At 37.6% G+C, this 24,740-nt stretch overlaps 3 protein-coding genes across 4 annotated transcripts in view; 1 reads left to right on the top strand and 2 right to left on the bottom strand.

Annotated features, from left to right (window-relative positions):
- LOC109035413 (alpha-1,6-mannosyl-glycoprotein 2-beta-N-acetylglucosaminyltransferase) overlaps positions 1–12,362 on the bottom strand; it is a 79,502-nt gene extending 67,140 nt beyond the window's left edge. Inside the window, exon 1 of the mRNA XM_072299489.1 lies at positions 11,715–12,362. The gene's annotated coding sequence lies outside the window, so the exon portion shown is untranslated. The remainder of the gene's footprint in view (positions 1–11,714) is intronic.
- A 141-nt stretch (positions 12,363–12,503) lies between these two features.
- Pglym78 (phosphoglyceromutase 78) lies at positions 12,504–15,727 on the top strand. The gene is made up of 4 exons (XM_019049039.2): positions 12,504–12,752; positions 13,409–13,641; positions 13,971–14,235; positions 15,312–15,727. Exons 1-4 carry the CDS (start codon positions 12,653–12,655, stop codon positions 15,476–15,478), a joined length of 765 nt encoding a protein of 254 aa, XP_018904584.1. The 5' UTR covers positions 12,504–12,652; the 3' UTR covers positions 15,479–15,727.
- Positions 15,728–16,023: 296 nt separating this feature from the next.
- LOC109035412 (ralA-binding protein 1) lies at positions 16,024–24,731 on the bottom strand. Of its 2 annotated transcripts, none has more exons than XM_019049026.2 (4): positions 24,303–24,731; positions 23,014–23,146; positions 21,464–21,663; positions 16,024–20,134 (listed from the first exon to the last, which is right to left on the bottom strand). In XM_019049026.2, the coding sequence occupies exons 1-4, from the start codon at positions 24,385–24,387 to the stop codon at positions 18,624–18,626; spliced, it is 1,929 nt and encodes a 642-aa protein (XP_018904571.2). In that variant the 5' UTR covers positions 24,388–24,731; the 3' UTR covers positions 16,024–18,623. The 2 variants fall into 2 exon arrangements, with proteins under 2 accessions (XP_018904571.2, XP_018904572.2); XM_019049027.2 differs by having other exon boundaries at positions 24,181–24,349.
- Between the last annotated feature and the right edge of the window lie 9 nt (positions 24,732–24,740).

Genomic DNA, 24,740 nt, shown 5'->3' with positions numbered 1-24,740 from the left:
AATGTACGGAAAACACAGTGGAACCATTGAAAATTTCCGAAATCAACTTATGAACGAGAAACTGGCGTTTGCAGTCTCATGGCATTGGTCGATTCGAGCATTGCTGCTCACTGAATTGATACCATCGATAAATCGCAAAGCGCCCAACGCCACTGATCAATCGACGAACTATCTTCACATAATAATTTTAGTGATCGCCAAAGGGAAGACTACAAGGTGAAGGAGCCTTGCGCGGTCGATTTCGAACGGAGGAAGAGGTGACTCACAACTTTATCGGGAACTTGTAGGCATCGAGACTATAGTACTGATTCCACTTGTACATACATAGGAAGTGTTGATACAACTGAGCTTTGAGATATCCTTATTTATTCATTGGACGGACATGAAAGAAATATAACAGAATACTTGAGTTTTCTGAAATCCGCGTGTTAGAATGAGAAGTACCGGCTCATGAGGTGGACGTATTTCTGCTAAACGATACTATAGACAAGTAGGAAAGATGAAATGTGCTCTAGAAAGCTGGATAAGAAGCAATGTAGAAGTTTACAAGACGGAACTAAGCGCCAACTCTGCCGTGCTAAGGATAAACGCCGTATGAGCAGGCGTTGCTAAATCTGCTTCGATAAAGCATGAATTTTCGGGAAAATTTGTAAATATTTTTCTTCAAATTTTTCGAAGAATTTCGTTCGTGCTTTGATCTAAAATATATGAAAATTTCAAGGAAAAATGTGAATAAATTTTTTCAAAAATGCACGTTTTATCCAGCTGGAAATTTGGCAACATTCGAATGTTTATACGACGTTATTCCTTAGCACGGCAAAACTGCATGCGGCACTCATGAACCTTGGGCATGGGCAAAGGGCGTTGTGGACAGGGCTCATGATTTAAGGACTCCGGGCGTCAAGATCCTCGTCCCGGTCGTCCACGCTGACGTCACTGGCGTCTTATAATCAACAGTGGCGTGGCGTGAATTGCGATACATCGATTGTTATGCCATTTAAACCTATGGAAAATGATCGATATACAGGGTGTTCGCAGCGAACACCTTGATGATCGATTATTTACCACAGGTTTAAATAGCATTACAATCGATACATCGCATCTCACGCCACGCCACTGATAATCAAGTCCGCTAACATCCCATCTCTAGCCCTGATGCTAGTTTTAAGGTTTAAGGTTTAGAAGCAACACGTCCAAATATCATTCTGTCACAATTTTTCAATATTGAGTCTAAGTATTTCATAATCCGATTTTCCATTTCAGCAAAAATTGTGAGAAACAGTATTAACTCGGCTTTTTAATATAAACACACTTCAAAGCCATTCAATTAGCTCCTGAATTCATTCGATTCATGTTTCTCTCCTTGAAGCTAAGTAGTTAAAGGGTATAGAGAGTGAGCTTATAAATGAGCAAACCTAGGAAAAAGATCAAGGATGGACTGCCGAGCAGTTTCATATCGATGAAATTCGACTTTTCGTTTTAGGAATTGACAGGTATAGCACGATGAAAAGAATTATTCCATTATACTGATTAAACCAAATTCAAAAAAATGTGCGTGATTCAAATACAATCAAACATTGAAAATATGTAAAACGCGTTTTCATTTATTTCAATCCCTTAAAAAAATGTGGCAAACCTTCAGACGGCGGCGAGGCGCTGCGGTTTATGATGCGGGATGCTATCTTTCCACTAGCCAGATGGAAACGTGCTGTTGCGTTTCCGAATTTCACGACGAAAAATATAATTTTTGGAAGTTTTTTCCAACATCTTGGAAGAATGCACGGACAGAACAAAATCAGTGACAGACGACCGTGAACAGGTGGGAATGAATTATACTTCAGAGCAACTTATAATTGCACGATTTACTGATGACTCATAACAATCCAAAAAAAAGAAAAAAAAGAAAGGAGATACCTAGTAGTAAAATATCGGCGGCAATGATGGAGGCAGAGAATACAGAACACAGAGCTGTACGCATGATGTAACCGCAGACGCATCCTATCTAAAATACAACTTTTTTTATGCTTTTACTGGTTTGAGCCAGATGCTCCATCCGTGGGGAAGTTTCGCAACTTCCGAATAATGATGACCAACACTGCAGCCAGATGGATAACATGCCCTTAACACTCGAACAGTCAAACCTGGCATCCAGACGAAAGAAACCTTGTGGTTTCATCGTGGGTACAGTGATTTGGGAATATCCATTAGTTTTCCAAATTGTTTCATACTTTCAATATATTAGCAAAAAATTACAAATATAAGAACTGTTCAGAAATATTAATAAGTATTTTGATGAGATTTTTGACCGAAATTTGAAAATTAAAAAGGGAAATAAGAAAAAAAATCAAAAAACCAAAAATTCCCTAATAGTGTTCTTGTAAACGTATTTTCAAAAATTGTGAAGGAAGGTGAGAATTAAAAATCATTAAGGTAGAAGAAATTCATGAAACATTTTGCTAATATTCTGGCAATATCCCATGGTGGTGGCTGACGATAAGCCCTGACATCAAGATTTCTAGTAGTTTTCTGAGAAGAAAAAAGAACCGAAAAATTGTTATTTTACTAAATTCCTTGGCTCTTTCTAATTTTCTTCTTAATAAAAAAAGTCTCTCGGCTATTTTCGGGAAGATAGACTTCATGCCGTCGCATTCATACAATTTCAAAGTCGTATTTTTACAGTGAATCTATGAAGTTTTAACACATATACCTATGCTAATTATTCACCTGGATAACAAGTACAGCCCAAGAGGAATTACAGACTTTTTAAATAAAATCGCAAGGGCTAAAAAAATCCTAAAGCTGTCAAATAATTAGGCAACAAGTTTTTCTGATCACAAAAACAGGATGAGGATTTTTCCTGGGAAATTCACAAATAGAATCTTTCTTTCCATGGATGTGTGACATCCCCCCCCCCCCAAAAAAAGTGGCGTAGTTAGTTCGAAGAAGTCTTACACTGAAAGTTGGTACGGCGGTGTGAGCTAAAAAACTGTGTATATATACCCTTAACTTTGCGTGTGAATTATTTAAGCTTTAAAACAACTAAAAAAATCATATGATTTCGTATAAATCATATCAAGCATTGATCCACCTCCCGTGCCTATTTTCCCGCCACTTAGGTTTCAACGACTTCATTTTTCACGTAAAGTCGGAGTAGAGTATCCAGCTGACAGTGCATGTTCCTATTTTCAGAAATAACCTCGAGTTAATCCCAATTTCAAAAAAATATAGATCGATAGCCAACGGATGGATCGTCCTACCACATTAAGCTTCACTCCGATTCGCATGCACAAAAACTGCGCAAAAATAAATTTCTCCGCACTAAATTCCCTAATTGCACTGGAGATTTCCCGACCGAACCATGCCTGATATTTCTACGACTCCTAATTCCCCGATCGTCCCCAATTTTCCAACGCATATCCTACCTCAACAAATGCGAGGATTCACACGGCGGGGCGTACAATGTGTTAGAAAATGAGAGTGCGCGACGAAGCGATTACGTTAATGACGCAACGGAAAGCGACGATGGGATGTATTTATGTATGCTAAAAGAAACTAAGTTGCACGCAAACCCTGTCCGTATAGTTCCTTTTAGCGTAAAAACGCCCAATGAAAACAGAAAAGTGAGACGGATTCAGAGAGTGAAAACGCACGCACGACTGATCGCCGCTCGCGCATGCGCGTTCACCGGCCAACACCAGCGTCCGAGGCGCCAATGAACTCGCCTCAATGTCACACTTCGCGGTTCCCGCCAAAATACTGTCGTGAAATTCGGTGCCGGAGTTTTCAGAGCGCCCAAAAATCCCTGGTGATACTAAAAATCGCATAAGGTAGTTTCCTTCACCGAAAGTAGCTCATTCGCTGAGAAAATCATACTCATACTTAGAAAAAGAAAAATCCCGAATGCCTTCTACCTAACACTGTTGTAAATTGAGGGGTGAGATTCGGTGCCGGAGTTTACATCGTCACCTTCCGGCCGAAAGGCCTGGATACACGCTCAAATTTCCGTCAATTTCCGATCAAAACGATGACAAAAATGGCGGTCAAATTTTTGCAGGCCGCAGAAATTTGAAGGCAGACGGTGCATGCGCACCAGTCACCATTTGCTCGGAAATTGATGGAAAATTGAGCGTGTATCCAGGCCTTGAGTATAACAAGCGCCATGAGACCTTTAAAATTTTCCGCCACCATTTATTTTTGTCCAGAGAAATTGTTCAATGAAGCTGTCCGAAAATTTCACTAAATTTTCTTTGGGCTGCCGATAAAATTCAGTGAAATTTTAAAACAGATTCTACCAACAATTTGTCTGTAAAAAAAAATAAAATAGTGGCGGAAATGTTGAAACGTCGCATGGCCCTTGTGATTCTAGGCCGGAAGGTGACAATGAAGCGCCCTAAAACCCCGAGTTATTTGAATACGTAGTAAAATTAGCACAATAAAAGGGTATGACTCTCCGAAAAAAGAGTGGATTCCGTACTGTAATAGTGCATGTCACTCCGTAGAGAGCGTAGATTCCACTCCGCATCATGCACTCAGGGTTTTTGGGCACTGTGTAGACTCCGGCACAGAATTTCGTTGCAATTTTTTTAACAGGGTATCTGAAAGGAAAAAATACCTATTTTAAAGTTTTCATTTTTCGAACTTGTTGTAGAGCTCAATAAAAAAGTACCAACTCTAAGTTCGAGACAACATTTCGGATAATGAATATTCTTGGAGGGCTGTAATCGTTCGACAGGAGAAAGTTACTAGTCGAGCTCGAAATCGCTTATACATTCTCCCTTTCTGGGCAAAATATCGTGCATCATTAAATGCTAGGACGAGTTAGTTAGTTAGTTAGTATATTTTAAGACGTTCAGCGTCACAGGCTATTAACGTCTTTACAGAGAATTTTGAAAATGGAAGTATTTACGAAAATTTAGATTTTTAAATGAAGAGAGGTGAAGAGTTTCAGAATTTTGGTAGTAATATTGGGTTCATCGCATGTAAGTGGGTTTGTATTTCTGTTGATTGTAGGGGAACGATATGCTGACGGATGAGGTCCGAAGTATATGTATACTGCCGTACTAAACTTTTTTTAAATTCCGCTTTGAAACTTTTCTCGAGCTTCAGTAAAAATTTGAGGAAATGATATTGATGATGAAAAATTGGAGGTCTTCGGTGAATTCGACTGCGATTTAAAAAAAAAAATCGACACATTTTGTTTTTTCACGAATGGATATGTCGAACTAACGCCGCGCGCCGCGGCCGGTTTCGTACAGCAGCGACGGATTGCGTCGCGTTACATGAACAACTGCGTGCTGCTCTGCGTGTTGGGACTGTTCTAGTGGCGTGGCGAACTTTGCGATGGATCGATTGATTGGTCGTTTAAACCTATGGAAAAGGATCGATTAACAAGATGTTCGCGACGAACACTTTGCTATTCGATTCTTTAGCATAGCTTCAAAGGGGGAGATATCGATATCATTTACGCCTCGCCCTGGACTCTTCGAAAAATGACCAGGATGAAGGTTCATTCAATCAGCTTCGACGCAACAGTCGCGCTACGCCAAGCACGGATTCCAACATAATTGAAGCAACTTGATTGATATGAGGGATACAAGGAAGGCTACGGAACTCCATGCCGTATTCGTTGGGCTTTAAATGCAAGAAAAAAATGTAACCGTCCATGTACTTAAGTAATGCACAGAGTCAAATTTTTCACGGGCGAAATTTACTATTACATATAGTAATTTTATATTATACATTAAAAAACATAGTAATTTTTGGAATAACCACGTACACCCTTTTCAATGCGGCTGAAAACTCCTTGCGCGACTCTTCCAAAATTTCGTGGGGGCCACCTTGAAAACAAGAGGGTCCCCGTGCCTCCTGCACTTTTTTTTCGAGGTATTTATCGATGACGGTTCCAAAACGGCAGTTAATCAAAGTCCCGCGAAATCCTACTGGAAAAATTGGAAACCAAACAAACATAAACTGCGTCGTTCACACCAAGATGCAAATTGCCTTAAAACTCTGGTAGTTAGAGGTACGACTAAATGTGGGATATGTGTATCATAAGTCTTGGTATAGTAACATCGAGCACCGGTCAAAATTGACCCAGCTTTTGATTTTATCGCGTCGCGCGTCGCACTTTGGTCCGAATAGCCGGTTTAAGCGGCAATAAATCGAAAAAGTGAAGTTTGGAAAAAGTTAGATTTTAAGAGGTAGATCGATAGTACATACTGTAGAGAAGACTCCTGTAAAATTTCACTTCGATTAAAGCACTAATAAAGATGTGACAAGCCTGGGAAGTGCGGCGCGCGGAGCACTTTATGAGTGCGATTCCAGTTACCGAGCGGCAGTGCTGTGTTTAAGGGCTTGTTTTCGTCGTTTCACCGTACCTGAAAGTGTTTGGGCACTTGATTCACAAAATACAAGATAAGTTTAAGATGTTTCATGCTGAAACTGTTCTTTTTCATCATATCTAATGTTCTAGATTAACCCTTAGACATAGTCACTTTTTTCAATAAAATCGCAAAAGTAGGACCCAAAAAATATCCTTTGCACCTCTGAGCACCTCGTAATTTTACTCGGAAGTTATTGTCATGACTCTAGACTACCTTTAAGTCTAGTGGCAGAACCATAGTCCACCATAGCCTCAAGTTATTTCTCATGAAAAATGACGTTTTCGCGTTTCTTATCACTTACTACAATTAGCTATCATATGCCATTGACGATGACTTTTATCATGTTCCATTGTCATATTCTAGCAAATCGAATGCATTAGAGCCTAAATCTGCCCAGGCAGAATAATACGAGTTGATGGGTTGATCGGGACCAATTGAAACTTTGTGCTCAAGAACAGCAAATAATCGCCTCGGGAGGCTACTTTGAGGCCCCGTAAAAGTTTTTTTTTTGACGTTTTAAGTGTTTCAAACATATAATCTATCAGTGTAGATATATGTTAGCATAAGTTTAGCTTGGCAGACGAAAACAAGTCTAAACGGTTGATCGGTGGGACTTGAAAGTAAGGCTCCCGAGCAATGAAATTGTCTTAGGAAGCCACTTTGAGGTCCCGTAAACGTTTTTTTTTTTTACGTTTACCCATGTTTCAAACAATTAATCTATAAAAATGGATATATTTAAGCTTAAGTTTCGCTTGGCAGACGAAAACAAGTTCAAACGGCTGATCGGTGGGACTTGAAAGTAGGCCTCTGGAGCCATGAAACGTAGAAGTATTATCCTGAGCCGTCTTTTTCAAGTTCCCTTGATAGTAGTGTTTGACGAGGCTCTACTTTTAGCTTCTTATAGTCAATCCAATGTAAAATTAATTTTTAATCTTATAAAAAAAAAAAATTCTACCGAGAATCGAACCCGGGCCTTCAAGAAGACAAGTGAGACGCGATGCCAACTGCTCCACCGCATCAACTTGGAGCATAAGCCTCAATTGAAGGTTTGTGAACAAATTATTACCACAGTTATATAAAGTATAAAAATGTTAAAAATGGATTTTTCCTGAAGAATATTAGCATTTTTGCACTCAGCGACCCTAAAAACCCCTGAAAACTCATGTTGCGAGGTTTAAACATACGTATCTGATTTAATGCCGCTTAAACCGGCTATTCGGACCATAGTGCGTCGTTTCAATTGTGAAAAGCGCAGGTACCTGTTTGATACCTACGTACATATTAAATTTCGGTGCTTTGAGACAGATGAGAGGCTAAAAGGGTCCTTCATTTTCGCGTGATACCACATTCCTACTCCGGAGTTCGAATAGTCACGCGTTTTGTGTCCGCTTTGACTGTAGTGTTGAATCGTTGTTTCATAAAGGATTCTATTCAAATTTCCATTGATATTCAAAAACTGGGTGCGTAATTTTTTCAAACGTTTTGTAGAAACAGTACACAGTATGAGGAACTATACACAACTTCCATACTAGTACTACGGAAAAAGAGAGGGCGATTTTTCCAGCAGCTTTGTAAAAACAGGAAAAGAAATTACGCATTTCTTACCTCGATATCGCGGCATTTGCGAAATTTTTCCAGCGGTGAAGTAAAAAGATTAGTAATTACGAGTTGGTCCATGAGTATCGCGGCAGGCGAAAGGCGAAAAGCAAAGATACGCCTTCATTTTAGCCTGATACCGCATGCCTACTCCGGAGCTTGAAGAGATGCACGATTGATTTCCACATTTGGATTGCATTTTGCAAAAGGAACCAAGAGCATTCTGATGTTCTAGGATTGAACAACTTAAATTCTTTGCAGAAAATTAGTTGCGGCAAATTTTGCAATTTTTTTTAAATGTGGGTATAAAAGAATATCGGATTCAGTAAAAACTACAAACGAGAAATGGCAACAAAATCTCTTATTTCCTGAGAGTATGTAAGTTCTAATTTTGTCGTCTTTCGCTGATACAAGAGACAGCACCTTTAATTAGTCGAGTTTTAAGAGAAACCAAACACGCAATTTTGCTCGGAGCGGTGCGGTGCAGAGAGCAATGATGACGAGGATTTGAGATAAAAAGGAGAGGCCCTCGGCGCGGCGGTCGGCATGCAACACATATTAGCGCCTACAAGACTGCATGAATACTTCACGCATTGCGTCAAACACGGTGCGGTCAGCAGCGGTTAGCGTGAAACGCATAGCGCCTACTAGACCGCATGAATACTTCACGCGTTGCGCCGAACACAGTGCAGTCAGCGCGGCGCACGCGGCAGCGGAACTTAAATTATTAACCCACATTTAAGTTTGTTCTTTCACAATTTTTTCGTCCATTTCTCATAAATAGAATGCATTGTCTGCACAGAGAAATGTTTACGGAGCTTAATTTTTGCGCAAAGCTCCGTGACAAGGCTTTCGCAAAAAATGTGTTTAACACGAGTAAACGCGTCTTATGCACTCATGCCCTCCGGCACGTTCACTTCATGGTTTTTATTGCTGTCTCAGAACGAATGAGAAGGAGGCGGCAAAATACAGGCTATCCATGGGCGGCAAAATACAGGCTGTCCATGGGCGGCAAGTAGGGAAATCCGACCCTGATCATGAAAAAAATTAAATTCACCAACGTGATTTTTGTCATGAATTCATAATTTATAGAGAGTGAAGATAAAACTTTTTCAGATGATCAGTTTCTATCTGCAAGGTAAAAAAAGTTGCACAATCTTAGCGACACTGGAATGCTTGTGCTTCCTTTTTGCAAAATTCAATCCATTTAACGATGCGTGCTTAATATCTACATTCATATACGACAGTATTAGGAGCCAAGCGCCTTCATGTTCTCGTGATACCACATGACTACTCCGGAGTTCGTATAGTTGCCCGCTTAGTGTCCACTTTGACCTGTTGATTTACAAATCCTTTTTAAGCTAATTTCCGTGAACATTCAAAAAGTGCGCATTTCCTCTAGCGGTTTGGTAAAAACATGAGTACTTAGCTATACGTGATTTTCATCTCGGTACCTCGAAAATTTCGCGATTTTCCCAGCGGTTTTAAAATAAAATACAAGAGGATACGTTTTTCACCTTGAAATCATAGCATATACGCGATTCTTCCATCGGTTTTGTAGGAAATATGATACAATTACGCGTATATCACCTCAATATCGTGGCAGTTACGCGATTTTTCCAACGGTTTTGTAAAAACATAACAACATTAGGTGCGCATTCCGTGATGTCTAGAATTCTTGGCCATGCTCCTTTCCTTGTTTTCCCTTGATTTTTAGGAGCTCATTTCCAAATGAGGAATCAAAGTCGTCTCCCACTTTGCGGGGATTGTCTTGAGGAAAACGATATAACTCTCCAGAATTCCAGATATGAATGTAGATTTTTTTTCATATTTTAAGTAGTGGATTCTTCAGCCAATATTCAGCGTACATGCAAATTTTTAATTTCAAAACCGTTCCTGATGTTGATATTATCTGGCCAATGAAAGATTCTCTCACTTTGGAAATGGCAAAAGAGCAGTTTTCCCCAGACCGACTCAAAAGTGGACCAGGAAAATGCCCGGCTCTGCGCCCCCCCCCCCCCCCCCGCCTCATTAAGTACTTAGATACTTGAAATTTACATTACAATTTTGAAATTCCCTTCCCACAATTTATTTTTGCACACCAATAAACTCAGTAACTATTATACTTTTAGAGATGTTCGGCAAGTAAAAGGGTGAAATTATAGTCTTAAAGCAGAAGAGGAAGAAATTTCAGTTTTCAGGGACAGGCTCCCTGGTTTTCCCTGAGATTCTTCATTCTCTGATGAATACCAGATTTTCCTGGTATGGGCAGCATGCACTAACCTGTCTATGTATTAGGTAGGAATGTCATACCTAAAATTCTGTTTGACAATTTTAATAGATAAATTACAAAAATTACAATTTTTCATCCTGGCAGGACACTTATTTCAATTCTAAAACGATTATGATCCGCCAGCTTGTTGCTTTTTTGTGTATGTTCACTTTAAGTAAATACCCTTGAGGGGCAAATCCTATTTTCAGTAATTGCTTCCAAGCTCATGGTTCCTTTTTCGTACATGATATTCCTTTGGTACCTAGGTTTACTTTAAACCAGAAGTCAATCTTCTTCTCTGACTAAATCAAGTTTAAAAAAATCGCCCCTGGTTGTATTTTGAAGACAGAATGAGTCGGAAATAATTTTGAACTCATTTTCCTAGTTGTAAATTTTCTCCTGCCAAAAATTCAAAGTAAAAAAAAATTATTTCGAACAAGAGAATAGTTGTTTAGTTTTGTCCTTGGGTAACATTGAATCTTAAGAAGTAAAACTTCAAGCTTCTTTTTCATATTTCAAACTTGATGCAACTTGGTATGTTTCTGTTAAACTCTGTCCAATTATTGCCCAAAAAACTCCACGGAAAATTTGGAATTGTGCGCCAGAAGGAGCAAAAAAAGGTTCACAAGTAGGAAACGCTTGCAGTATAGAACATAAAATACTCAAGGACTCCCTTGAGTATTCAATCATATTTATTCATAGGTATTTAAAAAAAATGATATCAGAATTAAAACTCCCCTCATAAGCAAACTAATAAGGGTTGGAGTAGAAGATAAGGTGTGGTTCCAATGTAATTTTCCAAGAACCTGGATTAAATGCTAACTTATACACTAACACCTTAAGTGGGGCCTCAAGCCCCACTAGCCCCTCTAGTCCCGCTAAGTTTGAGAATGCAAAGTTTTGAGAAAACAAAATAAAATACAACAAAAAATAAAACTTCAACTAACACGGCTACAATATGGCTTTCTTCAAGAACAAACTGGAGGCTTCAAGGAGGCTCATCACTGAACTTGTTGACTGTTACGTTTCGAAAATTTTCAGCCCAACGTTCTTGGAAGGTGACTGATCTGATACGGACACATAGATCTTGAGAGTTTCAAGGAAATTTGTGCAGAACTGACTGAGAAATCAAAGGATTAATGCCAGTGTGAGAGCACCAGTAAGCAGAGAAAAGTCTGCATTTCTGAGGCCTCTCATTTCTTACTTGAAACCGACTTCTTCCCAAAAGAAGGAAACACACTTACATTAAGGTGATTTGATGGATGCCGTATTTTGGGTCAGAACAGCATGCGATATATCGCATGTGGTTTTGACACAAAATACAATGTCCGTCAAACCACTTTAACGCCTAAGACGCCAGCCGCTGGTAACAACTTTAAAAAAAGTGATAGTTAAGAAGTTAGACATTAGCATAATACTGCAAATCTGAAAACATATCAGGCCAAAGATGTAAAAGATCTTACCTTTAATAGAAACGGACTTGATGCTCCGATCACACCTTACATACATGGATGGGTATAATCCAAATGCAGATATCCATGGTGCACTGATTTAATTGTGGAGAGGAACGATATTTTGATAGATCAAACAAGTATTAATTTTTAAAAATCACTGTTGCTGAGGAAGCTGTCCTGCAAAAGCTCTTAACTTCCAACTTTCACCTCATAGGAGTAACTTCCATTATTGATTAAAATTTAACTACCGGACGTACATCAGGGTAAACTTGAATTATTTCGCGAAATAAAGCAATAAATATTCTCAAAATTACTAGGAATAAAAAGCTTCAACTGTCATTTGACATGGATATGCCAAAGAAAAGCAATTCAGAAAACACCCCGAAGCTATTCCTACTCCGGCCAGCAGCTCACGCTCACGTAAAGCAAGGGTTGATGACAGAATAAACTTTAGGGTCAACCAAGAAACGCATGCCACAAATAATTCACGCACACAACCTTTAATGCAAAAATTATATTGATATACAATTAAAATCCTGGTCTCGACTATCAAACACGAAGAGAGAAAAGTTTGAATTTATTATCAGACGAAGACGAAACAAACAAAACTGACAGTAGCACCTTATCCGATAAAAAGACTCGCACTTTTTTTCTCACGACTTCCTCTTCCTCATTGGTCCCTTGATGCCTTACAAGACGCAGGATGCAACACGCAAGACACAAACCAATGTAATCTGGTTTATGATGAATCTCTGCTGTGATCGGAGCATCATAAAACGTTGAAAGCTGTCAAAAGTCGAAAGTTCGTGTTTACGTTGTTTATCGCGGCTCCGAACCGAAAGTCGTGTTTACTTTAGCGTCCTCATTGACCTCTACACATTACCCGGGCCGTGTTAGAGTGCTCAGTGCTTACTTTTTACCCATTCAGATTTTCCAAAGCTTCAAAAATGGCCAAATACACTATTGTTATGGTTCGTCATGGAGAAAGTGAATGGAATCAGAAGAATTTATTCTGTGGATGGTATGATGCAAATCTCAGTCCTAAAGGTAAGACTTGTCACTGCTCACCAACATCTTCAGCTTAATATTAGCTCTCTATTCAAACTCAAGCAATTCCAAAGCAAGTACTCAGAGATCTCTGTTTTTTTCAACAAAAAGTACTCTGAAATACTCAGTATTCTTATCACACAACTCACTCAAGTTGCATCAGATTGAGACGGGACGTAATGAAAAAACTAAAATAACATGACGTATCATCAGCCGAAGTGGGAGACCATGTATCTCTGATCATGAAGTTACATCCAATGTTAGGTTTTATTTTAAAGAGCGACCTACGAGATCATTATCAGACACTTCGTCGTCTTTGGTCTTACTCTGGGAACATGAACTCATCAACCCATGCAGTGGTAAATTGTTCAGTATAACTTTCCAGTGTCGCACTGCTCTTAGACCTACTCAAGTCAGAAAGCTTCAATATCTGTTTGTGGAGACTGGAGCTTAAAAATACTGAAAGAATATTACTTACCCCTACTCAATTGAAGAACAAATTTCTGCATGACTTCAGACTTTCAGAGAGGAAATCTACCTCTGACAAGATGCCACTAAAATATGGCATCTTCAATCTTTGAAAACCATTCACTAAAACCAATATTAGCAAGATTAACAATGACTAATGATTGATACTTTTCGGATTTTTTCTTAAGGTGTGGATGAAGCAGCTGCTGCTGGAAAAGCTTTAGCCAACGCCAATTTCAAATTTGATATCGCACACACCTCTGTCTTGACAAGAGCCCAGAAGACTTTAGAGGCAATTCTAAAAGGGATTGGACAAGAAGATTTACCAGTGTGTAAAACATGGAGACTGAACGAGCGACACTATGGTGGTCTAACCGGTCTAAACAAGGCTGAAACAGCTGAAAAATACGGAGAAGATCAGGTAAATATACTCAAGGCTGTATTTTCGTAAAAAAAAAAAAAAAAAAATAGTTCAATTCATCAAGAAACCAACCTGTGTGGGCCAGTATCAAGAACACCACCGAATTCATATTCCATCATGATGGGATCAATTGATATGGATTCATTGAACATTGAATCCATTTATTGGATCTAATGAATTCATTTAAGTATGGGTCCAATATGATTCCATTATAGGGAAAGAAGTTATTATAGGGAAGTAAATTGTTACAACTGAAGTATACTTTTTAAATTGTTTCTGCATTTCTAAGGAGTTATGTTTTCCATTCATTTACAATTCAATTTCAACAGGTACAAATTTGGAGGAGAAGCTTTGATGTTCCACCCCCACCAATGGAACCAGACCACAAATATTACGATGTAATTGTCAATGATGCTCGCTACAAAGATGGTCCACCAAAGGACCAGTTTCCCAAGTTTGAATCTCTCAAACTCACGATTGAAAGAACTTTGCCGTACTGGAACGACACCATTATTCCTCAGTTAAAAGAAGGCAAGAAGATCCTCATTGCAGCACACGGCAACAGTTTACGAGGCATTGTGAAGCATCTTGATCGTAAGTTCAACTTATTGATAAAATTTCTTTGGGTGCTTGGTTCAGCAATTGCACAGGTTTGAACCTGAAGAAGCGCTGGTTACATAATTGTTGATATTTTTATAATTTTAAGACTTTTCTGAGGAAAATTCATTTTTCAGGAAATTGGTACATGACGTAATCAAATCATTCTCAAATTCTGCAACTTGTCATCGTCTCATTAGACCCCTGAATAAAATAATTTTCTGGTCCTCTCAAATGTGAAACCAGTTTTAAATTGAGCACTGTGGATGGAATCCTGCCATTTGATCAGAAAAAAATAGACTGTTTTTAGTGAATCATTGAAGCTGTGGGTGCTGAAAAGGCATTTCTTGGTCGCAGTGCCTCAAAATCTCCGCTAACGTTTCATCCATTATGATTAAAGCAAATGTTCATAATGTTGTAACTTTTACTGAATATCCTTTATGATTTTACAGTACTGAAAGCATAAAATTTTAGAAAATTCAGCCAATAGTTTCCTCTGGAAAGTACTAATTAGCATAGGAGATCCTGGAACACCGAACCAAAAAATGCCCTTTTTGCACCCAACGCCTCAATTAAGGGTGATTTTATTTTAAAAAATAAAAAAAATTTCACCATCAGCTGGGACTAGTTTGGAGCCTGGTTCTGGGCCAGTAATTCTGGTTCCACTCCTGTCAAAGCCATGGTCCAAGTTTTGATTCTAGTTCCGATTCCACTGAATCATTCCGGGTACCTACTACTTTTCAAGATTCCGTTCGTTAAGTACCTTTAGGTACTTTTGAACAAGAGCTTATTATCTCCTCAATTATTTCAGTTTAGAGGTGGTTATGTATAATGGTGCATAGAAATGATTATTACTTAAGAAAATTTTAAAAAAACCGGTAAAGACACTTTGTCCTCCCATGCAATATCTACTTTAAGATGTATGTGTACATGTCATATTTGTTGCATCAGGAAAATCCTGTCAAGGAACTGCAAGCTCTGATTAATATTTTTGCTTATTGTGAAAAAGATTAACAATTTTGAGCTCATGTCTTGTTTTTTGATGTAGCTTTTTTCCCTTGTTTTGGTTTTAGAGCTAACAGATGCAGCGATCATGGAACTGAACCTCCCCACGGGTATTCCATTTGTTTATGAGCTAGACGAGAACTTCAAACCTGTTGTGTCTATGAAGTTCCTGGGAGATGAAGAAACAGTGAAGAAGGCAATGGAAGCTGTCGCAGCCCAAGGAAAGAAGAAGTAAATCATTCCATTTTCCAGACAGAGTCAAACTCTGCCAAACTCTCCTCAGGCGCTTGCTCCCCATTTTGTTAGCTCCGTACCTTAATTGTGGTTCTAAATCACTTTTCTGTTTGTATGTACTCTTAATAATTGCATATTTTAATTGTTTTTGTTCATTGTAACTAGGCGATGTAATCACCACTCTTGTCAAATGTACCCCTTGTGATCTGAAGTATTCCTGTCAAAATAAATTTAATTTATTTATTTTCAATTGCCTTTAGTCCTCTAAAAAGAAAAATCATCTTGAACAATTAAATCAAATGAATAGGATGTTCCAAAAGTCTGGTTACAGACCCGTAGATGCAAGAATCAATATACGAAGGCAGTGGCTTGTTAGAGTGCTTTTATAAATAAATTTTCAGCTTCTAAACTGAACTTTGTTTGCATATTCTACTACTCTCTCCTATGGATCTGCATCCTCAGAAAAATTTCCTTAATGTGCCACTATTCTTGATTATCAGAAAAGAAATGATACCTAAGCTGCAGAACAAATAACAAATCGAATGCTAACATCGCAAAGATATCAAGGCTGATTTATTTAGAAAATTACAGTTTTTTTAAGCAAGTGGAGACATCAGTAGAAGCTTATCACGAAGTATCCAAAAATCATGAAATTAAACACAAGTCACACTGTGTTTTGACAAATACACATACTTTTGGAATGTCCTTCTTCCCCTACTGCCCCTTGCTCAGATAAATTTTACTAGGCTTTTCGTAGAAAGCAGCAGCTATCTATAACTTCCCATAACTTATTAAAATCATCTCTTTAATGTACGAGTAGCAAGTTAGGGAGAGAAAATATTACACACAACACTATGAGTGACAACTGGAGAGCAAGCACTGAGCAATGGTGCTCTAAAAACTCAAAAATGAAAACTGGAAAATAAAAATTGAGACTTAACAATTTAAAAAAATAAAAGCAGCTTTCAAGAGTTCTTTTTTTTAAAAGAATTAAACATCTTTCTTTAAAAATAGATAAGATTTTCATTTAAATAGAATTATTAATACATGAAAAATTAACAGGAGGAGATGCTACATTGTTTCCCATTCAGATTTTTGACGTTGAAGCTTAAAAAATACCCAACAGACTAAGAACGCTTCTAATCCTAGGGATACTAATCATAAAAACAAATAAATATTGTCTTTTCTCCTTCTGCACATTTTCCTTCCTAACAACAATAAATTTTGACTGCTTAATACATAGAAAAATAAATTGCAAAGGAATCCGGAAATCTGTTATGGAGATGTGCGTCCACACTGATTTCCAATTTTTATCATTGCATTAAACTCGTCTATAGATCCCGATCAATAATTTGAGTTGCAGCAAGTTTGTACAAGCCACCGATCTTGCACAATTTGCAGTTGAAGTTGCGATGCTATTCATATTAAATAAAGCCAGCATGGCGACGATAATTTAGGAAGATCCTTCTTCCTTTCAACACTCAAGGATGGGTTGGCTGCAGTTCGCGGAAATCCGAGCATGTATTTGTCCAAGCAAAAACAGAGACTCCCAGAAACTTGACACTATTATGACTTCTTATCAAGATCAATAAACAAGTTCAATGTGATAAAAAAATGGGAAACCGGTGTGGGCACTTATTCCCATAATTGGTTTGCGGGATCCTTTTTCCACTAAGAAATGGAATGCAATAAGTTGGCAAAAGGCAGCGAATCAATTTGAATTGTTCCTATTAAATACTCCACTTTCATGAAAGGATTTTTGTTTTTAAAATACATAATCAAAAGGTAGGTTCCTTTGCAACAATCAACAAAATAAAACTATTTAACAAGCGAATATTTCGCATCTCTATCAATGCACATAAGTATAGATTTAAAACTAATTGAACAAGCTAAAAAAAAACCGATGCTTAAATAAGATTCATGCTTTACTACATCATGCATTAATGCCATTTTCTTGATTGATGGCTGATGATTCATTTTTATACTCAGAGGCTTTACACTATTCCTCTCTGCTACAGTAGATATTTTCTATAATTCCATGCTTAAAAGTTCAGCACTCTCGTCTAATAACATGTGAAAGGAAGTTTTGAAATTCTTAAATCAAGATATGTACTCTGATGGTTTCATTACCAAGATCATATGACTTTTTAGGGAGACTTTGAAAATTTACTCGTAGTTCTATTATTAAATCTTTAAAAATGGTGTTACCAAGCAAAGAAATAACATTTTACTGACACAATGGTATATCTTTTTGTCAAATTTTGTCTACTCATATTTTCAAGACCTTTGCAAAAATGCAGGTCATTTTTTTAAGCATAATTACAGGTGCGGTATAAATTAAGGTTGCTACTTCATCGACTATTTCACTCATTCAGAGAGATATTATTTTAAAAGATAATATATTGATTAATATAGATTGATGTAAGTGAAAGCCTAGCAAAAGGACACCAAAATGTGTTGAAACAACGCAATGCATTATGGCAATATTTTTATGTGTGGTCTGCAGGTCGGGTAGACGGAGCCCATTTATTTCACTTACTCAAAAATGAAAATCACAAAAGGTGATATCTCATGGTCTCCGCTAAAACTGATCATGCATAATTTTCGCTTTCGTAACTGCCGGAATTTATTTTTTTCTATTGCAATTTAAGATAATCAAGAGGAGGACTGCCTGCGACACAAAACTAAGAAAAAAAATATAAATGGAAGAGATGGCTCTTACAAACAAACAAGAGACGAAAGGAGACAGAGCTTGTTTATAACCAATATCTGTAATGTACTGCAATAAAATAATGAGATGTTGCTAAATCCCTAACGAATTCTTTTCGTGAAATGACTTTAGCTTTGGAAACACAGAGCTGACATCAGAGGATATGTATGTACAAAGGTTGACTGAATTTTTTTTAATTTCGATTTTTAAAATATATCGTAACTAGAAGTAGATTTCAATTTTCGGAAATGAACAATTCCATTATGTTGGTTTCTACATAAAACCGCTGTAAGTATTTAACTGGAAAAAAGAGAGAATTTTTTGACAGAAAATTCAATTCCTACAAGCTAACACGGAAAGATTTTCAGCCTAGTGCACTCAATTTATTAAGCTTGCTATGAAGAATAGAGGAAACATTACCTGCAAGCATCGGTGGTCAACCTTCACTTTGTTCGAGCATTCGAATTTGAACTCTTAAATCAATAATTGCTTCTCTTTCTTTTATAATATTCTTCACAAGGTTCATCTCTTGGTTCTCTAAGAACAAAGTTTCTTTGCGCAATTTGGTATTTTGTTCCGAAATATCACATGTGTCTAGATTTAAACATAAATCGACATCAGAGCTTAAACCTGCCTTTGACAAGAGATCTCTCAATTTCTCAATTTCCTTCCTTTCTGCTACAATACTCGTTTTTAGGTCTAGTATCATATTGAGCAACTCCTCAGTTTCAAAAAGCAAAGCTCTGGCTTTCACTGAGTCTTTCAACTCCACAGAATTCAGGTCCTCTGCTAAACTTTCCATTTCTGTCGCACTTTTCAATTGAGGTGCTACTTCTTTGACTTTGTAAGTATTGTCTGTATGCTTTGACAGGACCTCACTGGGTTTCAATGGGACTTCATTAGGTATCAAAGGGACTTCACTAAATTTCACTGGAGCTTCACTGTTTTTTACTGGGAAGTCATTGACTCTGGTAGCCTCTTGCGTTTTTGGTGGGATGTCTGGCACTTTTACTGGACCTTCTTTATCTTTAAGCGAAACTCTAGTCGAATTTTCATTGATTGGTTTTTCTCGTTTCTCTTCTACCTGGCTTGGGGGATTATTATCGGGAAAGCATGGTACTGGTTTTTGCAGACTTAAATTTAGAGAAAACTCATCTTCTTTGATGTTTGGTTCTGTGGGCTGTGACTCCCTTCCAAGCGACCTCAATTTTCGTTTCAACTGTGTAATCATGCGCTGCACTTCCCACAGTTGCTCCTCTCTAGCTTTGCTTACAGAGCCGGTGCTCATTTCAGAATGAATCAACCCTAAGACAGACTCTTGCTTTTTGAGTTCTGATAGGATTTCTTTACTTGTATCTGGCAGAACAGTGCTACTTGGGCTTAAGGGAGGAATGTACTTAACTAAATTGAAATTAGGAAAAAAAACACTAGAATTAATTATTAAAAAGGATAAAATTTGGGAATCAATCTGCAAAAGTGGACTAAAAATTGATGTTACCACAGGTAGCGTCATTTTGTTAAACTTTTCTTGAGCTACAACATGTTTGAGATGAATTAAGAGCCAGTTAATAAACTGTTTATTAAAATAAGGGAGACCATTTACCAAACTTTGAGCAGCGGTGCCACTATTTTCACTGGCACGAAAATTGTTGACTGAATCTGGTGGGAAAACTGGTTCTGGAAGGTCTTTGATGAAAGATTTGAGGAGATTTGTCGCAGTGAAGACATCGTAGGCCATGAGATCAATTGTTTCCCGTTGATTTACAGCTCGCTTAAGGCGATGGATGGTTGACTTTATTGCTGTTGTTTTATAAAGGCCCTCTGTTGTCAGCGACTCTTCGATACGATCCACACAGAGCCTGAAGACAAGTGGCACATCAATGCCATCATGGCACGGGTTCCTCTTTACAGCTGTTTCGAGAGGCACGCCGAAAATAGGAAGTTCGTCTGTAAAATAAATTGAATACAGTCTCTCAACAGTTATTCGACAGTAAACTTTAGCATTGAATATCTATACCCTTTTTTCTCTTGATGCCGTTCATTTCTTCTACTCAGATGACTTTAGTTTCCTTCAGACTAAATAACAGAATTTCCTCTTCGTTCAGCAGTCACCTTATTCAAGTTACTTCATGGCTCTGGGTTGAGGAATAGGTTCGTTCTTTCACAATTCACAACAAATGCATCCAAATAAAAATTAGGAGTAAACAACTGGCAAGGAAATGCTTCGTTTTATTTTGTTCTTTGGACTTATTTAATTCTAACATTGATAAATTGAAATAATTGAAGAGGTAGAAGCACAAAAGACCAATCGGAGGAGGTGATTACCTGCAGATTAGGATTAGACCCAAAACATGCATTCCGAATCAATGCAACACAAAAGTTGGAAATAGAAGCATTTGTTGGATTTCCTCTCATCCTCATTCACAAAGTTTTAATTTGGTTTATTGATTCAAAGTTCTTGATTAACAAGTTGGTGAGAGAATCAGATTTTTATGTGAGGAGCTTCATCTGCAGTGTATCCTCACCTCTAGAAGCACCAAAAAACCAGTAATTCCGATGCAGAAATCTTTATCATGATAAATTTCTTTGAGATTAACTCGGCTGCACTTGTTAATGTAGTTCTAATTATAAGTCTGATGGTTATAAACATAGTTTTACTAGCAGAGATGGGAGCCAGTGAGGTACATGAAATCTGGACATCCCTTTATAGAGAGAACATGTACTACAGGTAGAGATTGTCGCAGAAAATTTTAGAATGTCCTAACAAGCTGATGAAAGTGTCAAACCAATGCACCAAATTAAAACTCAGAAAATCAGAAACACAATAAATTTACCCCAATAGCTCCAGACAGGTTTAAACTTAGAGGAAGAGAGATTTTGGACTTGGCTGAGTTTCTGCCATGTCTTCTGTAAATTTTTTGACTAATTAAAGTGCTTTCTTTAATGATTCTAATTTTTCTATAACATGCCTGGATACATGAAAACTACAACCCAAAATCACCAGCGGAAGTGATTGAAATCCATAAAAATAGTGGAGTATTATATGATTTGCAAGAGGGCTGAAAGAATCTGACAGTTTAAAGAATCTAACATAGTCTGTAAAATGTCTGAGGTAGAGTTAAAATTACTGCAATGGTGTTATATGATACGCAGCATGGCAGTGCAAAGCTCAAGCCTAAGATTTTAGGACTAGGCACTCAATGAGCAACTTTTTGCTCCCTAATGAGGCGCACGAAACAAGGTGAGATACGTGGTAAAACAAAGGTAATAACAAACCGGCAATGTCGCTGGCTCCATCTGAATGCTTCTTCTTTTTATCCTTCACATCCTTTAATTTAATATCTTTTTTCTTTTCCTTGTCTTTCTTGGAGTCTTTTTTCTTCTCTTTTTCGATGGCATCCTTTTCTTTATCCTTGTCTTTGTCCTTCTTGGTAGAAAATTTGAAAGCTTTAGACTTTTTACTTTTCAGTGGGCTCCTGAAAACATTAGGAGGAAAAAAAAGTATAATTCAATGATGAAAAGCCTAATTCCACATGAACTACGCTAAGTATGGACACAAACAATGGTTACAAAAACATATTTTTGAAGAGCCCTTATGGTAATAGTTGATTATCAGTAGTAGTATTTACAGAGTGCTTAGAGTTTGGATCAAATGTATTCAGACAAACACTTCTACACTGATAGGTTGTTTCCAAAAATGAAATTATGAAAGGGCGGTTTTAAAGTTTTAAATGACTCCATACAATTAAATCTCAACATACATCCTGACTCCATGATAGTGGGATTGGTTTTGACTGAAATGTTTGAACTGATGCAAATTCGACAATAATAAAAAACAAATTAATTTATTACGGCCTGACAACAAAGCTAGGTACAGTAAATGTCGAGGGACATGGACAGATTGATTATTAGAGAAAGGACCAAAAAAAAAAGGTATGACTTCAACATGCGTTTACAGGCATCATCATTCCTAATTCCCGACACCTTGATTGTGGTTAACTATTCCAATTGACATGTAATGATTGTGCAATCAGTGTTTTTTTCTCGGTTTAAATGTTCCATACATGCGAAGCACTAGTATCTTTATGGAATTTTCAAGAAAAAAACCTTCAAAAAGTTATAAAGTACCTAGATTCAAGAAAACAACACTAAGAAATGGCCCAAGATGAATGTGACAAGATGGTAAAATGGTGCTGGGTCCACATTTCTTGCAGGGAAAATAAAGCCAAGAAGTTCAAACATTTCGACTAGAGCTCAAAATTTTAGACTCAAACTAGTAAATGGATTTTGTGAACATTTTAGCTTTGTTTTATCCGCAAAATACCGTGGACCCAGCACCATTTTACTATTTAATTACCTAGATTCACAGATGTCTATGTCTACATATCATTGACGTATAATACAATCTAGACCGCGCATTAGGAAATTTCGGCAAGACTAAAGTCCCTTCAGGCGAGACGATAGGCAACCCAGCAACACCCAGTAAGTGTACCGGCAATACGTACCGAGACAATGGAAATGCCAGTCTTATCAGTGCTGTTGCCTGATACGGGTACACTTAGCTCGTATATCCGGCGGTATCAACTAGGCTGAAGGCACGTATTTACCCCCCTAGCTGTCTTACCTTCCCCGCCTAAAGTCGGGCCCAATGCGCGGTCTAGATTGTATTATACGTCAGTGCTACATATCAGCAATCTTTAAACCTGATAAAGAAGACTATTGGATTGACCTTTATTTTAGGATCATCATTGGACAAGCTCGTAGTAATGGGATGTGGCTGCTATCTTTTAAAATTTTAAAATTACAAGTTAAACAGCAAAACTTACTTGATTTCAGCGTCTTCATCAACTGAACTTTCACCCTCTAACGTTGCATACCTCAAGTCTTTTTCCTTCTTCTCTTTCCTTTTCCCAATCAGCAACTCCTTCTTAGATGGTTTCTCGTGCGATTCATCACTGACTGAAAATAATGAATAATCAGTAATAAAGGGGTTGGATACATTTTGGTTTTAAAAAGCTTTGAATACTAAAAAATAACTAGACGGCTAGAAAACATGCTAATGTGCGTCCCTGTCATGGTTCATGCATAATTTTTGTAAACTCGTAAAAAATAAAAATAAAAAAATAAGAGGAAAAAACTTAGAAGACACCACAAAAGTCTGAGAAAGTTTGTAATTCTTTCAACTACTGTACTAGCTCTAGATGAAAATGTGGTTAAAGCGGAAGGAAAAACCACTTGGAGTGGAATTCAGTTCAACAGATTTCCTGCACTTCATTGATTGACAACAGCTTGACATTAGTGTCACACTAGATAAAACTGGGCTTGGGTAGATTTACACATTTAAAGTTTTTCCAACACACACTTTTCGCCAATTGGAATATAACTGAAACACCGATAAACCCTCCAATTATTGGAAATATTTCCGACAACAGAGACTTTAAAAGTGGAGAAAAAAATTAATTCAGTTGATTTATAGAGTATCTAGACTAAAATAAAAATTTTATGGAGTCTCCTGTGACTGTCTACTTTCAGAAACTGCAGACATACAAAGTTGGTGTATATTTGAGCTCCGCATTCCGTATTGCAAGGAGGTTGATTGAGCAAGAGAGTGAACATGCAGTTAGTTAGAGTTAGCGTTCATTAAGTTGGCATTTGTTTACTCTTGACCCTCATGAGCAATAGATTGTTTTGGGCATTCATACAAGGCGGCATTGATGCCCTTGGGTGATACACAATCACTCTAGGATGGTGGCAGCACAATTGTTTGCAAACAGAAGGTAACCAAGTGTCAACTTGTCTGAGCGGGATTTGTTTTTCTACGCATCCCCAAAAAATCTCTGACAAATGTAGTTTCAACTGGGTATCAGTATCAATTTCAAAAGGTAACAATGAGATCAAGGAAACAAAGTTTCATAACACATTCAGTGCGTTACAATAATCTACTATCAGTACATATACTTACAGACTTATACTTAGGATTAATGTAAACAAACCTAATTTCTGGCTGCACTTGAAAGAGTTGTTGGGCATCGCAGCTAAGGACTGGCACTAGAATCATGCAGGAGGGTAACAAAACATGCAAAAAAGGGATGCAGGAGACAGCTTGTAATCTTACAGTCACTTTCGTTGCTTCTTCTTCCTGACTCAGAGGCGTACAATCCAGGAAAGTCCTTTTCAACGTCTGGACTTTCAAAATCCATTGAGAGCTTAAAGCTGCGATGAACTGAGAATTGAATTTCTCATTGAGAGTCAGAGAATATGTTGAAAAGTTAACATAGAGAGAGGCAGCAAAAATTAATTTGTCGCTAAGTACTTTTAAAAAGCCTGAGTGGCAGGTTCCTAGTTCCTAACACAGGTCACATTGATTTTCTTTTCAACTAAAGACTTTGCAAAATTTGAAATTGCCTGGCAATTGACGAGGGTGATACAAAGATGGATGAAAACTTAGTTTGGGAAAATTTCATCATAGTTCACTTCAGATTTTCATGAAAAACCACGAATTTAATTTATATTTTTGCACCAACTCAACAACATACAAGACAAGAACCAAACA

The sequence above is a fragment of the Bemisia tabaci genome, chromosome 4, assembly GCF_918797505.1.
Source record: "Bemisia tabaci chromosome 4, PGI_BMITA_v3".
In the NCBI taxonomy this organism is placed as follows: Eukaryota; Metazoa; Arthropoda; class Insecta; order Hemiptera; family Aleyrodidae; genus Bemisia; species Bemisia tabaci.
This window is presented reverse-complemented; position numbering and strand designations above follow the sequence as displayed.